Raw genomic sequence first — 13,363 nt, forward strand, 5'->3', positions numbered from 1 at the left:
CAGGAATTGAGGTGAAAAAACAGTGATTTTATATACGTACATATAAGCATTTCTGAACTTAGGCAAATAATAAATACTATATACAGAGAATTTTATATTACAGGATTGTATACACATTTTTATACAATTAGTTCTGAAAGGTTTGAGCTTATCTAGGACAGTACTTAAGCTTTTTACTATATGGCTTCTTGCACTACTTGCTTACTCATCCGCAAAAGAGTAAGTGCCAAAGTGATCAGTAACCCTGTTTTCTGAGCAAATGGTCTGCTGCTTATAGTCAGTACAAACGTCTTCCCTCACAAAAAACAGGTATGTGTTCCTCCTTGAAATGAGGAGTATTCTAAAAGTCCACCACTTCAGGAAACAGAAGTTATTAATGTATTATATAGAGAGACCTAAGCAGGCCGGAAGATTGAGTCAACAAGACTTACACAAAGTTTAACAGACGTGCTGCACCCAGGACAGCCAGGCTGTCCCCAGCGCTGCTGAGAGGGCCCTGGGAGCCCTGGTTGCAGTGAGCTACACATGAGCCAGCAGCATATGCAATGCATTCAATTAATTCCTCAAATATCATAAAGACAAAAATTAATGCATGTGAGTTTCATGTTGTAAAGTTATATATATTTTGACTTATCAGATTATAAGAGAAAATAAAAGTGATATTACCTTATATATTTCTCAAACAAGTGCAATGAGTCTCACAAGGTTTGTCAAAAACACAGGTTCTTTTTCTGTCTTCTACAGACATGGCTGAAAGCTATTATCCATCTACAACATTTTTTAAAACATACTCTAGTTGAAACCTTTAGACTTGAAATGCTTTTGGATTGGAAAGCAGATCACAGGCAACACAAATATTGACAAAGAACTGAACTGAAGATGAAGAATCCAGTCACAGACACCTGAAAAGCAGCTGAGGAGTTAAGTGCTGCTATTGTAAACGTAAGAGAAAAAAGTAATTTCTAAGGCAAGCAAGAGATAAGTACTTTTTTTTTCGTTTAAGATTTTTATTATTATTCACTGAGACACTGCTTTTGTCTGATATGTTTATAAAATGTCTTTGTGCATACATTTTTTTTGAGGAACTATCAGAAATATTCTATTTCAGTTCCATAAGGTCTTTGCATGTGGGGGAGGCATTTAGAAAATGGACAAAAAGTAGCTCCACTTCTGAATAACTATACATGCAGCAAGTGATACTCATATCATTTCAAAATGGCACAAGCTTCAAAGACAAGGCTACTTAAAGGTCTTTTCCAATCAAAATCATTCTATGATTTGATGATTCATATACTGCAAACCAGCAGGCCAACATAAAATCCTTGTATGAGATAAGTCTTATGCTATCATTTATAGCAATCAATATTAATACCTTTGTTTCAGGCCAGCAAGCTTTGAGAACAGCTTGTGTCCTGAAGTAGACAAGTAGCTTGCTATCCTCATCACTGAGATGGAAGGCTTGCTCCAGGATTTGCAATACTTCGATGCGAGGCTTCACAGCTAAAGAGTCATCACCACAGAAAGGTCTCAGCCACTCCAGAAGGTCATCTGAAGAGACTACTTTCTCCCTGCAATTAAACAACACTGTGTTAAACATACTTTGGTAATCCCAATGAAAGCACTGTATGTATTTTCAAAGCTGTTAACGAGCACATTCAATATATAACAAGCAACACTAAAATGGAAGGGCTCACCTCTGCAAGGCTGCAGAGAAACTAGCCCTCATAAATCAGATGGTGTAAGTGGTGTAAGAACTTTTTTGAACCATGTAATACCACTGAAATCCATCTGTACAGTTGCATATTCTCCCATGTACTACCTTGACTGCCACTTGTATTGTAATGGTGCTGGATCTCAGCCATCTTTCTATAGTCTGGTCCTGACTGATGCAGGTACTCCCATGCCATCTGACTTTCTGGAAAATCAACTTGACTGCTTGCATTTTAAGGATGACATTTTAATATCTGATGCTTATTCATATAGTCCTATATTCTCTATTCATATAGTCCTATATTCTCTTTCTTTCCTTACAAGTCCATTCTTTATGCTCCACATAGATAAATTAGTTTCTCCCAATTATAGTCCTAGCCATTTCTTATTTTTCGTGTACCACCTCTCTGATTATTGTACATTCTAGTATGATAATGATTGCAGATTGCCCATAATGCCTAGAAAGAAAAACACGAGATGTGAAAAACACTGTTTGGGGTTTTGCTTGATTTGTCTAATGAGAAAAACTCTTAAGTAAATAATTTGATTCAAAAAGTGTATCATATTGAATACATTCTAACTGTGTGAAAGCATTTACAGTACATTACCATGAACTCAGCAACCAGCTAGCAGCTGCAGACAGAATGATCTGTTATGTCCCTTAGAGGCTATAAACTAGCATGTAACAAATCAGTAAATGCTATTATGCTATCTTTCAGTAGTATTTTATACAAAAGCTAATGTTTTTTCTTTAAAAAAAAAAAATCATCAAGAAAGTGGTTCCAGGTGGAGTGAGATTTATAACTAATGCTTCCTTATTTGTCTTAACAAGACAGATGGGACAGTAATATCAGACAGAAAACACCAATTTAACCTGTCTTGCAGCTTCAAAATAACAAACATTGACAGCTTAGGTTTTCATATTACAAGGATTTCAATTTTACTTAGGTTTTATATTGTCTGAATAATGCTGACAGCTCAGAACTTGAGCTAAATTAGACATGCCTCTGCTGAACAGGTGGCATTCAAACTGGCATTAAAAGTTTGCGAATTAAAAAGACCGGCTAGAATATTTCAAGAGTTTTGTAAAGCTCACACCTGATGTTTATATATGTTTTCCTGAGGGAAAGTTTTATATTTCACAAATTGAATGGCTACAGTTTAAGGCAATAAATAATAAGTATTTAAATGAATGTAAACAATCTCTTGTAACCACAATGACTTTCACTCCAGTTTACTGTTTCAGCAGTTAAATGCTGATGAATTATACAAAGAAGAGACTCCAGAAAGTGCACCTCAGAATAAAACAGTACCAACTCTCTCATTCCAACTGAGAATATTGCTAAAGAGATTTACTGTAGATTTTGACGTCAATTCAGGCTACTTCAGTATCCAATATTTAACTTAACTTAATGTCAGTGGAGAAGCCTCCACACAATAGTGTAATTGTTTTTGTTGGCTACCAGAGAGTATGGGGGTTTATTACTATTGTCATACATGAGTTCCTAGTTTGTACATCTGCAAAAAAACTCACCTTTTTCTTCCTAGTCTTTACTAGAAACACAATGGAAAATGTCCATGAGACATACAGATCATTATTTGATCTAAATAAGGACATCCCCACAGAGGAGGAAAAAAATAAGGTGAAGCATCATACAGCATTTGTAAAATTGTTTCTGCACTATACTCTACAAATACTGACAAATTTAGACATCTAAATTCAGATATCTGAAAGTGAGTTATTATTATTTGTAATTTATCTACTAAACTGAAACAAAAACAGTGAAGTACTCCTGGTAGATATACAATTTGCAGTAGTCACAACAGAAAAATCATATTCTAAAGTCACCATAATACATAGTTACCTAAAGTTTAGATTCGGTGACTTGCTTTCTCCCAAATGATCAAGTAATGGCTTCTGTCAGGGCTCAGATTATGAATCGGATAAATGATACCCTGTTCCAGAATAAAGTCTTAGAAAATTAAGTGCAAACCCATTATATATATCAATGAATAAAAATCACCCATACCACGTATCTTATCTTCAAGTCTTTCATGAGAAGTATCTGTCAAAGTCTTAACCAAAGAATCCACACAGTAAGTTCTTACCCTTTCTCGACACTTGCATGCACTGCAGAAACGATGCCTTCTAGGATACCAAGTGGATCTTTCATTAATGTAGATGAGCCATCATTTCCACTGTTAAGGAGAGATATAAAATTACCATTGAAATGGTCCTTAATATCTATCTAATTCAATCCACCTGTAGGATTTACATGAACTGTTCAATGACTATAGCAATTTTCCACTTTCCCTGTTGAACTAGTACGTTCGCATGTCAAAGTAATTCAAGGGGCAACAAGAAGAGGAGAGTGGGAAAGAGAAATACTAAAATACTGCAGTGAAACTTGAAAGAAAAAGAATAGTTAAAATTTAGCATTTGTAACACAGATTAGGTCAGCAAACTATCCACATGTAATCTCATTACCTTAAAGAGCTCAACAACATTGACTAAACAAATTAAAGGTTACACATAAATGTCACCATCTTTTCTTTTCAAATATAGTCTTGCAGTATCACTATTGGTTTAAATCACTTGACTGTAACCTGAGTCAAAAAATCCTGTCTGCTGATTCAGGAGACTTCTTTTCCCACCCCCTCCAAGATTCATTTTAGTCGGATCAACCAGGTTAATGCTCACCAGAACTAAAACTTTAAAAGGAAGGAACACATGGTCAAGAACAGTATATGGGAAAGGGGAGGATTAAGCCACCCATCAAACAGCATTCACTATGGATGTGTAGGAAAAGGAAAAGGTGAATCACGTTGCCCATCAGATGTTCTAGTTAAACAATAATGTCATTCCACAGGTCAAAAGGTAGAAAATATTGGGAGGGTAAAAAAAAAAACCTGGTAGGAAAAAAAGCCTCATTGAAAGTGACATTTTCTGCTAAGATTTGCAGTAGTCACAAAGATGTGATTTGGTGCTGAAAGAGGGAGGGATTTTACACTGTGTCACTTCACAGAAACTGCTGCAGGGGCAATGATGTCTGGATGAACCAGAAAAACAATGGTTTTGCCTATCTCAGTTTGTCAGTGCTGCACTGAAGAAAGAGAAAGAAAGGCAAATAGTTCTGAAATTCGCATACTAAACCCAGAGATAAAGTATATTTTCTCTAAAGTTCACCACTATATCGAAGTTGTTCTGCTACTACAAATGTCAGCCTCTTCCTATAGGATATCTTTATAAAAATAAGTAAGTGTCCAGACTACCCCGACGGTTCTAAAGCCAAAATATGCTGTGCAGTTGATAGTAACATGTAAAATTAACTGCAATGTTTCTCAGTTTTTTTGATCAAAAATTATGAGAGCATTTGTAATTTTTTCATTTATTATTTCAGTAAGATAAATCTATTGCCTAAAAAAATGATTATACAATATGGCACAGAGACCTGAGTCTTTATAACCTTTAATGTCTTCCTGCATTCATAGCTTTCATCTTTTCTATTTTTATCTTAATAAGTGACCAGCACTGCAGTGAACACTAGATTTAAAATCAACATGTGACTCCACTCAGAACAGCTGTAAGATAAAACCTCAGTTTACCTTAGGCATTTTATACTGCTATGCTGGACTCAAAAGTTCAAAATGAGAGTAGAAAGCCTGTAACACCAGCCTTTTCCTCAAAAAAGAATGTTACATATTACTATGATAGAAATACAATTGTTAACAACAATACTACCATATGGCCTCTAAATAAATTTTAGAATAATGAAGTTTAAATTTAGGTATTTTTCTAACCATCTTTCGATAACAATAAAGTCACATCTTTTTATAACTTATGATACAGAAATATTCAGGATTTCAGATTCTCAAAGAGAGATAATGTTGTCCAAAAGATAAAATCTATTTTAACAAAAAAAATCCACCACTAAACAAACAAAAAAACCCCAACCTCCTACCAACCACATCAAAAATTTCAGTTTTGGGGGCAGAGGGAGAGTGTGTGGAAGAAAAAGTATATTTCTTGCAGAAAAGGAGAAACAACAGAATGGAATGCACCATTAAACAAACAAACAAACAAACAACCTCCTCATTTAGATTACATCAACACTGCAGAAGTGTGGAAAGCGGTAAAAACAGCAGCACTATTAAAGTAATCTTTTTACACAAGCAGCTACATGCAAGTTTGTTTTAAAATTAAAAAAGCTAAGAAAACTTAGACTCTATTCCCAGGGTGAATGTAGATAAAAGCCACTTCAACTATGTTGTTTACAGGCCAAATTTAAATTTTACTGCCTTATGATGCTTTTTGTGTTCTTGTTTTGTGGCTTGTTGGCTCTTTAAGTACTTAATAAAGAGTCAGCAATAAAGGGTGTTACTATGCCATGTCTAAAGAAAACTAGAATAATACTTATAAAGCTTACATACTAAGAAGAGAATGATTGTCTGAACCAGAAAAGAATAGGATATAGAGTACATAAATTGAGATCTTAATAGCTTTGCTTATCCTAAATTATCTCTAATGTACATAAGCAACTTTCAGATCAAAGTAGAATGACCAGCAAACCTTTTATTTTAGGTACCCTCAATGTTGGAGATTGGTTCTGAACAGCTCTAGCACTTAATTCATCCAAAGCCCTTCATCTCTCTGATTAGAAATGAAAGTCTTTATTTCCTATCGCAACTAGGCTCTGAGCACCTTGAAAACACTTGGGTCAAAATAAACACATATCCAAAAAAGTTAATGGGAATTTTCAAAAACAGAAAACAGCTGTTTCAGGCAATACATGTGAAGCCAGTTCTCAAGTATAGTTAAAGTACGAACACTTACAGAAACTTCCAGTTTGTCTTACACAGACAGGTACTATTCATTAAGCAGGAAGAGATTCTAAACAGTAAGTTACAGTCACTTAGAGCAAGAAAGTATTTTAAAAAGAAATCTAGAATGAAAGTTGGCATTTTTTAAGCTTAACATTGCCTTTACCGCCTAATGGTTAGAGAAACTAAAAAGATGTAACAGCTCATGACACAAATAATCGTGTCAAGTTTCCACAGATTGTTGCCTTGTTCTTTTCTTAATAATTAATGATTAAAAATAAGCAGGTACTAACAGAAACAAATATAATTAATGAAGGATTAGTCTTCCACACAGATTATATGCTATTTTACGCATGTTTTAAACAGAACAGGATTCAGTGTTCACATCAGAACTCCTAGGTATGAGCCTTGTTTAAATTACACTGATAAAGGCTTATTTTGATTTCAGTTCAGCTTCAGAAAAAGTGATGCATATTTAATCAAGTTCCTCAAACACAACCAAGTACAAAGAATGCTTAAAAGGAGAATAAATTAACTTCACCTAAATCTTTTAACCTAATTATCGTACTCATTGAAAACACCTGATATCATCTTACTTCTACAGCCTCATTTTCCTTTCTTTTTGTTTCCTCTCTGTATCAGGAAAATAAGAAAATTGGTGTGATATTGTTGGTGTGATCTTTCAAAGTTAGGGAAAAAAGTCATAATGCCAAACCATCGTTTCCATAGTTTCAAATTGTGATATCCATGTTATAAAATTACTCTGTATGAGTAACTCAACTGAGATGATAGTAAAAAATCTGGCGGGTTTTTTTTCCTTCTAAGTTAGCTACTCAATATAATAAAACTAGTTTTGCATTCTTCATGAAACACTGGCTGTTAAATAAGAACTCAGTATTTCATCAAACCTTTCCTGCTTATTACTACGTGACCACTTCTAAAGCGTCATGAAATGCAACATCCATCTGAACACCCAAGATAAGAAATTTAGGAGCTGCAAATGAAGGAAGCCATAATGTCTTCAATAGACCAAGTGTCTTCCATGATTCATCATCCATGAACATGCCCACAGTTGCACATCATGGAAAGTCTCCAGAACATCATGTGAGTGATCTTAGGTAACGGCTTAAATTGAATCTTAGATAAGTCTAATCAAACTACCATCATTACCAAAATCTTCTGAGTTTCTTTTCAGAAGTTGATGACTTCTACTGAAGAGGCAACTAATTTTTAATTATAGGAGCTGTTTCCATAGGCAAACAAGGAAGCGTCCAATACATTTGTCATACAAAGTATGCGGATGTGTTCTGCTGGAGAGACTGTATACACACCAATGTGTATTGCCCATTAGCCCTAAAATACAAACATTGCACATAATGTGGATAATGTGTTTTAATTTGTGTTATGGTCTAGCTTAAAAACTAGCATCTGAGTGTAGGATAGAGGTGCATCCAATTTCAGTCACAGCAACAACATGAATAGATGATGAGATGCCAAGAACTCTCTGAAGAGATGCCAAGCAACATTTCTTTTAATGGCTCTCTATAATTATAGTGATGCTACTTTATAATACTATCCTCTTACTGAATTCCATAATAGGAAGGATATTATTTCAAGTCTTTTCTATTTTATTTTATACTAGATTTTCACTTCATGCTCTTCATCATTGTAGTAGACAAACATTCCATAGGCCATTATCTGTTCATTTACCATGAATGATATGAAATGATCTTCCCCCTTCCACCAAAGAAGAGAAAAGAAACACTTCTACTGATCACTATAGGTCACATCACACACCAAATGAGTTTATCTAGAGCCTCTAATTCTTCCATCCTTGCAACTACAGTTTTCTCTACCAGAGACAGTCACTCCCTTCTTTACTGGAAAGTGCTGCATAGCAGTTACTGGTCATGGTCTCTGCCCCAGAACTTTAAATCAACTTGCAGACACTCCAGCCTTGCAGTGCATGTAAAGAACAAATAATTCAGTTCACAGAAAAATGTTGATAAGAAGCAGAGTAGAAAGAGAAGTTGTGACAGGTTTCTCATACTCTGCATGTTAATGAGACTCATTTCAGTTGAAATAACTGGACTCTCTGAGTTTTATATCCAGATGTATCACACTGTTGTATTTTAGTCAGAAACAGCAGGACAGTGATTATCTAAAGCCAAATTATTTTTCACCAAATGGGCAAACCAAGACAAGAAAGAATATTATTTATGTTGCTGCACAAAAGCTCTACCATCATTTGAGGATGCTATGAACATTCTTAAACTGAGTGATGGGAGAAACCAATTTTCTACTGGAGAGGACTGCAGACATTCTGACAGGCTGCCTTCTTTCCACCTGTGGCACTTCAATGTGCTATAATATACACCCACATGCAAAGATAATAAAGCCATAGATTATTTTCCATACTAGGCTTGTTTCTCTGTTTCTAGTACGTGCATTCAGATTATCCTACCCACATAATTTTTCTCAAAGTTTTATCCATCTAAACTGGTCTTAGAAGTGATAAGCAGCATCTAGCAGTCACCTAACAATGCAATGCTCTTTTGTACTTTTGTTGCACATATCTCTTTGGAAGAGAAATACTTCAGAAGAAAGTTCTGTATAAATAGTTGAATGAGAAGTATCTGTTCATTTTTCATGGATGAGATACAATTAATGTCCCTCTCGCTGTCATCCCCCTCCCCTCTAGAAATAAAAAGTGGAGAAGCAAATATTTCTACTGAAACCACTAGGTTACAGATACAGTGGTATTTCATTTGGAATATTTAGTACATCAAAGACCCCTCCAAGAAGAGGCAATAGGTAGCACTCAGCAACATTAAGTCCAAGAGACCCTTCTCTCAAGGAAGGTTTTTTGAAAAAAAAAAAAAAAAAAAAAGGTTTTTTAAAAAAAAAAAAAAAAAAAAAAAAAATTCCTGATGAATTAATTTCATCTGACTGCAGACAAAAAGCCAAAATGAATACTTTTATGCAACTCCGAAGGAGAAAAAGAATCCATCTCTCCATGGTGCTCAAGAACTCATTGATATTCTGTTAACAGCGATGGCAAAAATATAAAAAAAAAAAAAAATCCATCTCGGGCTCTTTTTATCCTGGGAACACAAATACTGACAGGGATGTAGATGTCAAATCCCTGAACTTCATTCTCTGCTTGCTGTCTTGAGAACTTCACATCTCTGTTCCAGTCCAAAAGTGTGCTCTTTAGTTAAGTTGTTCTGACAGAGAACATGGAGACAGACACACGGACTTCATCGCACTAAGGCACAGGTCAGAATGCTGCTAACTCCCTAGTAGGAAAGAGGACATTTTGTTCTATCTGGCTAAAAAAATTCAGGGACTTCCACATATCCTAAACCTTGTTAAAGAACAGTGGAATCTTCACAGACTCACTCAACACTAACAAATAATTTTCAATGTTCACTTGCCTCACAGATCGTCATTTGATCCCAAACCACATCCCCTATCACTTCACCACCCTAATAAATACCTTTAGTTTTGCTGTGGCAGGAAAAAAAGTTGGAAGTTAAAGGACATGCTGAAGTCACACATTAACTGTCAAAGGAATTTTATAACCACTATGGCTACTGAAGTGGTGAAATCTCTTATGAGAGCTTAACAAAAGGTATTACAAATGGCAAGGTAAGCATCGATCAAAATCAAGGAAAAGCACCTTAATTCACTTGAAATGCTTTTCAAACAGTGTGCTTGGCTTTCCCTCACCTGTGTCCACATCCTCACCATGTCCGTAAGCGGGTATTTTGAGCAGTTCTATATTCCCAAAGTTTATTACTTCCTCCCAAATGCCAGACCAACTAAAACTACCCCCAAGTAAACAGGATGAGATCTGTGACTTGCTTTGTTCAGATTGCCCAGGCTTCCCAAACTCAGAAAAACCTGTCTTATCTGAATATGAAATTACAGGTAAAGAGGAGCACAAATGATCAAAGAACTCATTTCCTGTTACTGCTCAATTTTCTGCAAAACCCAGACAAAGCAAACAAGTACTCACTACAAAAAAAAGCCAAACCAAACCAAAACCACCCAATCAACGAACCAACCACAGAAAATACCCAAAACCCAATAATAAAGATTTTTGGTCTTAATTTTGACGGTGTACTTACCTTAATATAGATACGATTTTTTTAATAGCACATTGGACAATACCCTTGGGAGAAAGACCAAGATCTCCAACAGCCACATGTAACAACTGCTGTATCATGTCCAGGGGCTGACCATCTATACACATAGCTACTGCTTGCTCATGGATTTTTTCTTTCTCTGACCTTGACAAATCATAGAAATAGCCATACTTCTGCAGTGTAACCTGTGAATAGATATTTTTTTTAATAAAAATCAGTGAACTCTTTATTTACAGGACTGTATCATTCAGCATTTTTCTTTCTCGCAGGATTTAACATGTACTACAAAAAAGAAACGATTGATAGAGGTGAATTTTCAAAAACCAGGTCAAGAAAGACAACGGTACAAAACATCAATATGATACGACAGAAGACTGATGTCTATCACTGCTAGTCACTCAAAATAATGATTTGATTAGTAATCTTTACCTCTTCACTGTTTTTCAGGGAAGTGATAAAACTATGAGTGAGTGTTTCCAGATGAGCAAGAGATTGCTGCAAGTGATTCAGAGTTTCTTCATAAGCAACAGATGGATTTTTGGCACCTTCCATGCCACTCTCACAAGGTTTTTTTCTTGACTTCTCAGAAAGATGTTTGACTGCCTTAGTAGCCCTCTTAGTCACTTCCATCCTGGCTTCAACTGGCAGCTGAAAAACATTACTTGATATTCAATCATTCATCATCCGCACACTACTGTTTGTATTACAGCAGTGCCACTTCAGCACAGCATAAAACTGAATGACAAATTTTACGAGAAAAAACTTTTTAAATAAATGGCTAATAAGACATAAAGGATCATTTAAAATAATATGAAACTTCTTTTCCCTAATAATATTTATGATTTTTGTAGACTGCCACCTTATAAACTTTGGGTTTTAATTCTACATTGAGACATGTCTGGGGATTGATTTACAAGATAACTGAAAATCAGCTTAAGGTTAGTTCTGTCAGGTTTAGACCACTGTTTAAAATATATCCCTAAGACCATAATCGTAACCATAAAAAAAAAAAAACTAATCAGGAGGTCTACCAACTTTTAAATCAACATATTAAAGTATAAGTTACACAAAACAGAAAACTACTAATTTGAAAGACCTGTACAACTAGACATATCTAGCCATTAAACTGAAACCAGGGAAGTCTAGAGGTTTTTTGCCCATTATAGTTTTCATAGAGTTTGAATTTTTAAAGGGAGTCATACATACACTGAATTTTTCCCCTACCCTTATGTAGCATGAAAGTCATTCCAGTGCCTCAGAATGGAATTTAGGACACCAAAATGGAGCCTGAGCAATGACCACAGATTCCCAAAGTTCCAGAAACCAAGAGTACATTGGAGAAGGATACAGATGGAAATATTCTTTATACAGACAATACAGAAGTCCAAAAGAAAGTCTGAAATATGATTTTAAAAATTCTTGTGTAATTTCTTAGTTTATAATTTAAAGTACAGTTTTAAGGAAGCTTGTAATACACTTTATAATGGGTGGGGATCTCCCAAGTCTAAATCCATAGCGTCAGGTACTTTTAACATCAGGTGTTTTACTTACTGGAATAGTGGATAGAGACATACAAACAATTTTAATTTTCAATTTGAAATACACAATAAATAGAAAACAAAGCTTGAATGTATACGACACATGGAGTAGAAGAGAGGCTGAATTACCACAGAAGAAAATTAAACAGCTATATCATCATTCAAAAAAAAGAAAAATTTATGTTTACATCATGAATTTAACCATCTACTTGCAAAGCTTGATAAGAATTAGTTAGTGGAAGGTTTTACAGCTTTCCCCTGCCCTAAAAACACACAGTGAAAGATGTAGGGTTTATTCCTGGGTTCTTTTGTGCTGTTTCTGTGAACCACAGTAATGGTCCACTGGACATTTTTAATGATTAGAGCAAAATGCCTGGACATACTGTAAGAGCTAAGAAAACTTGCCAGTATTAACAGGGTAAATACAAAGTGTATTTTACCATTTAGTTCAAAACACAAGTCAGTTCCATTCCCATCAAAAGTAATTAAGTATGATTTTGTTCTTTGAACAACGTCTCAATATCAGGTTTTTCTGTAAGCAAGGAAAAGGTGATAATCTTCATATCACTTTAAAATTTCATGACCACAGATGGAATACTATATCTGTTTTGTAAACATGATAAAAGATGAAAACAGGTACCTATTTCATTTTTCCCCTTCTACTGTACATTCTATTGTTCAAAATGCAATTAAGAGAGATAGAAAAGGCAAACAATTTAAGTATTCCATCTGTTATATCCTAGAGATCAGTGCGAATACACCACCAGTTCAGAAGTTACAATACTACAAGCACATACAGAATAAAGCGTTAAAAAAGAAAAAATACAGGCTATTCCCAAGACTATTTTAATTTTGCAATCATACTTGCACAGTGTCAAAATGCAGTACTATCAACATATCATTTCTCTGGTTATTTTATCCTAAAACGTGAATAGTTATCCTCCATACTTCTAGTCAGCTTCAGTAATGAGATTTGTTATGTATCATACCCAGTGATAAAAAAGGTAGCTTGGGGCTAGTTCAATCTCTCTTTGCATGTGAAGTGAAGTTTTCTTTTTAAAAAGCTTTTACAGTTTAAAAAGATTTTTAATTCTATAGGCTATAATGTGTAATGAAAAATCCTAAAAAATCTGTTTTATTTCA

The 13,363-nt window shown here is 34.9% G+C and overlaps 1 protein-coding gene across 1 annotated transcript in view; it reads right to left on the bottom strand.

Moving 5' to 3' along the window:
• LOC104545266 (neuroblastoma-amplified sequence-like) overlaps positions 1-13,363 on the bottom strand; it is a gene marked incomplete at its 5' end in the record, with an annotated part of 98,753 nt that overhangs the window by 38,511 nt on the left and 46,879 nt on the right. Inside the window, 4 exons of the mRNA XM_010190360.1 lie at positions 1,373-1,568; positions 3,820-3,909; positions 10,665-10,867; positions 11,112-11,330. Of these exons, the coding sequence (XP_010188662.1) occupies positions 1,373-1,568; positions 3,820-3,909; positions 10,665-10,867; positions 11,112-11,330 (708 nt within the window). The remainder of the gene's footprint in view (positions 1-1,372; positions 1,569-3,819; positions 3,910-10,664; positions 10,868-11,111; positions 11,331-13,363) is intronic.

Source organism: Mesitornis unicolor, unplaced genomic scaffold, assembly GCF_000695765.1.
Source record: "Mesitornis unicolor isolate BGI_N332 unplaced genomic scaffold, ASM69576v1 scaffold3258, whole genome shotgun sequence".
NCBI lineage: Eukaryota > Metazoa > Chordata > Aves > Mesitornithiformes > Mesitornithidae > Mesitornis > Mesitornis unicolor.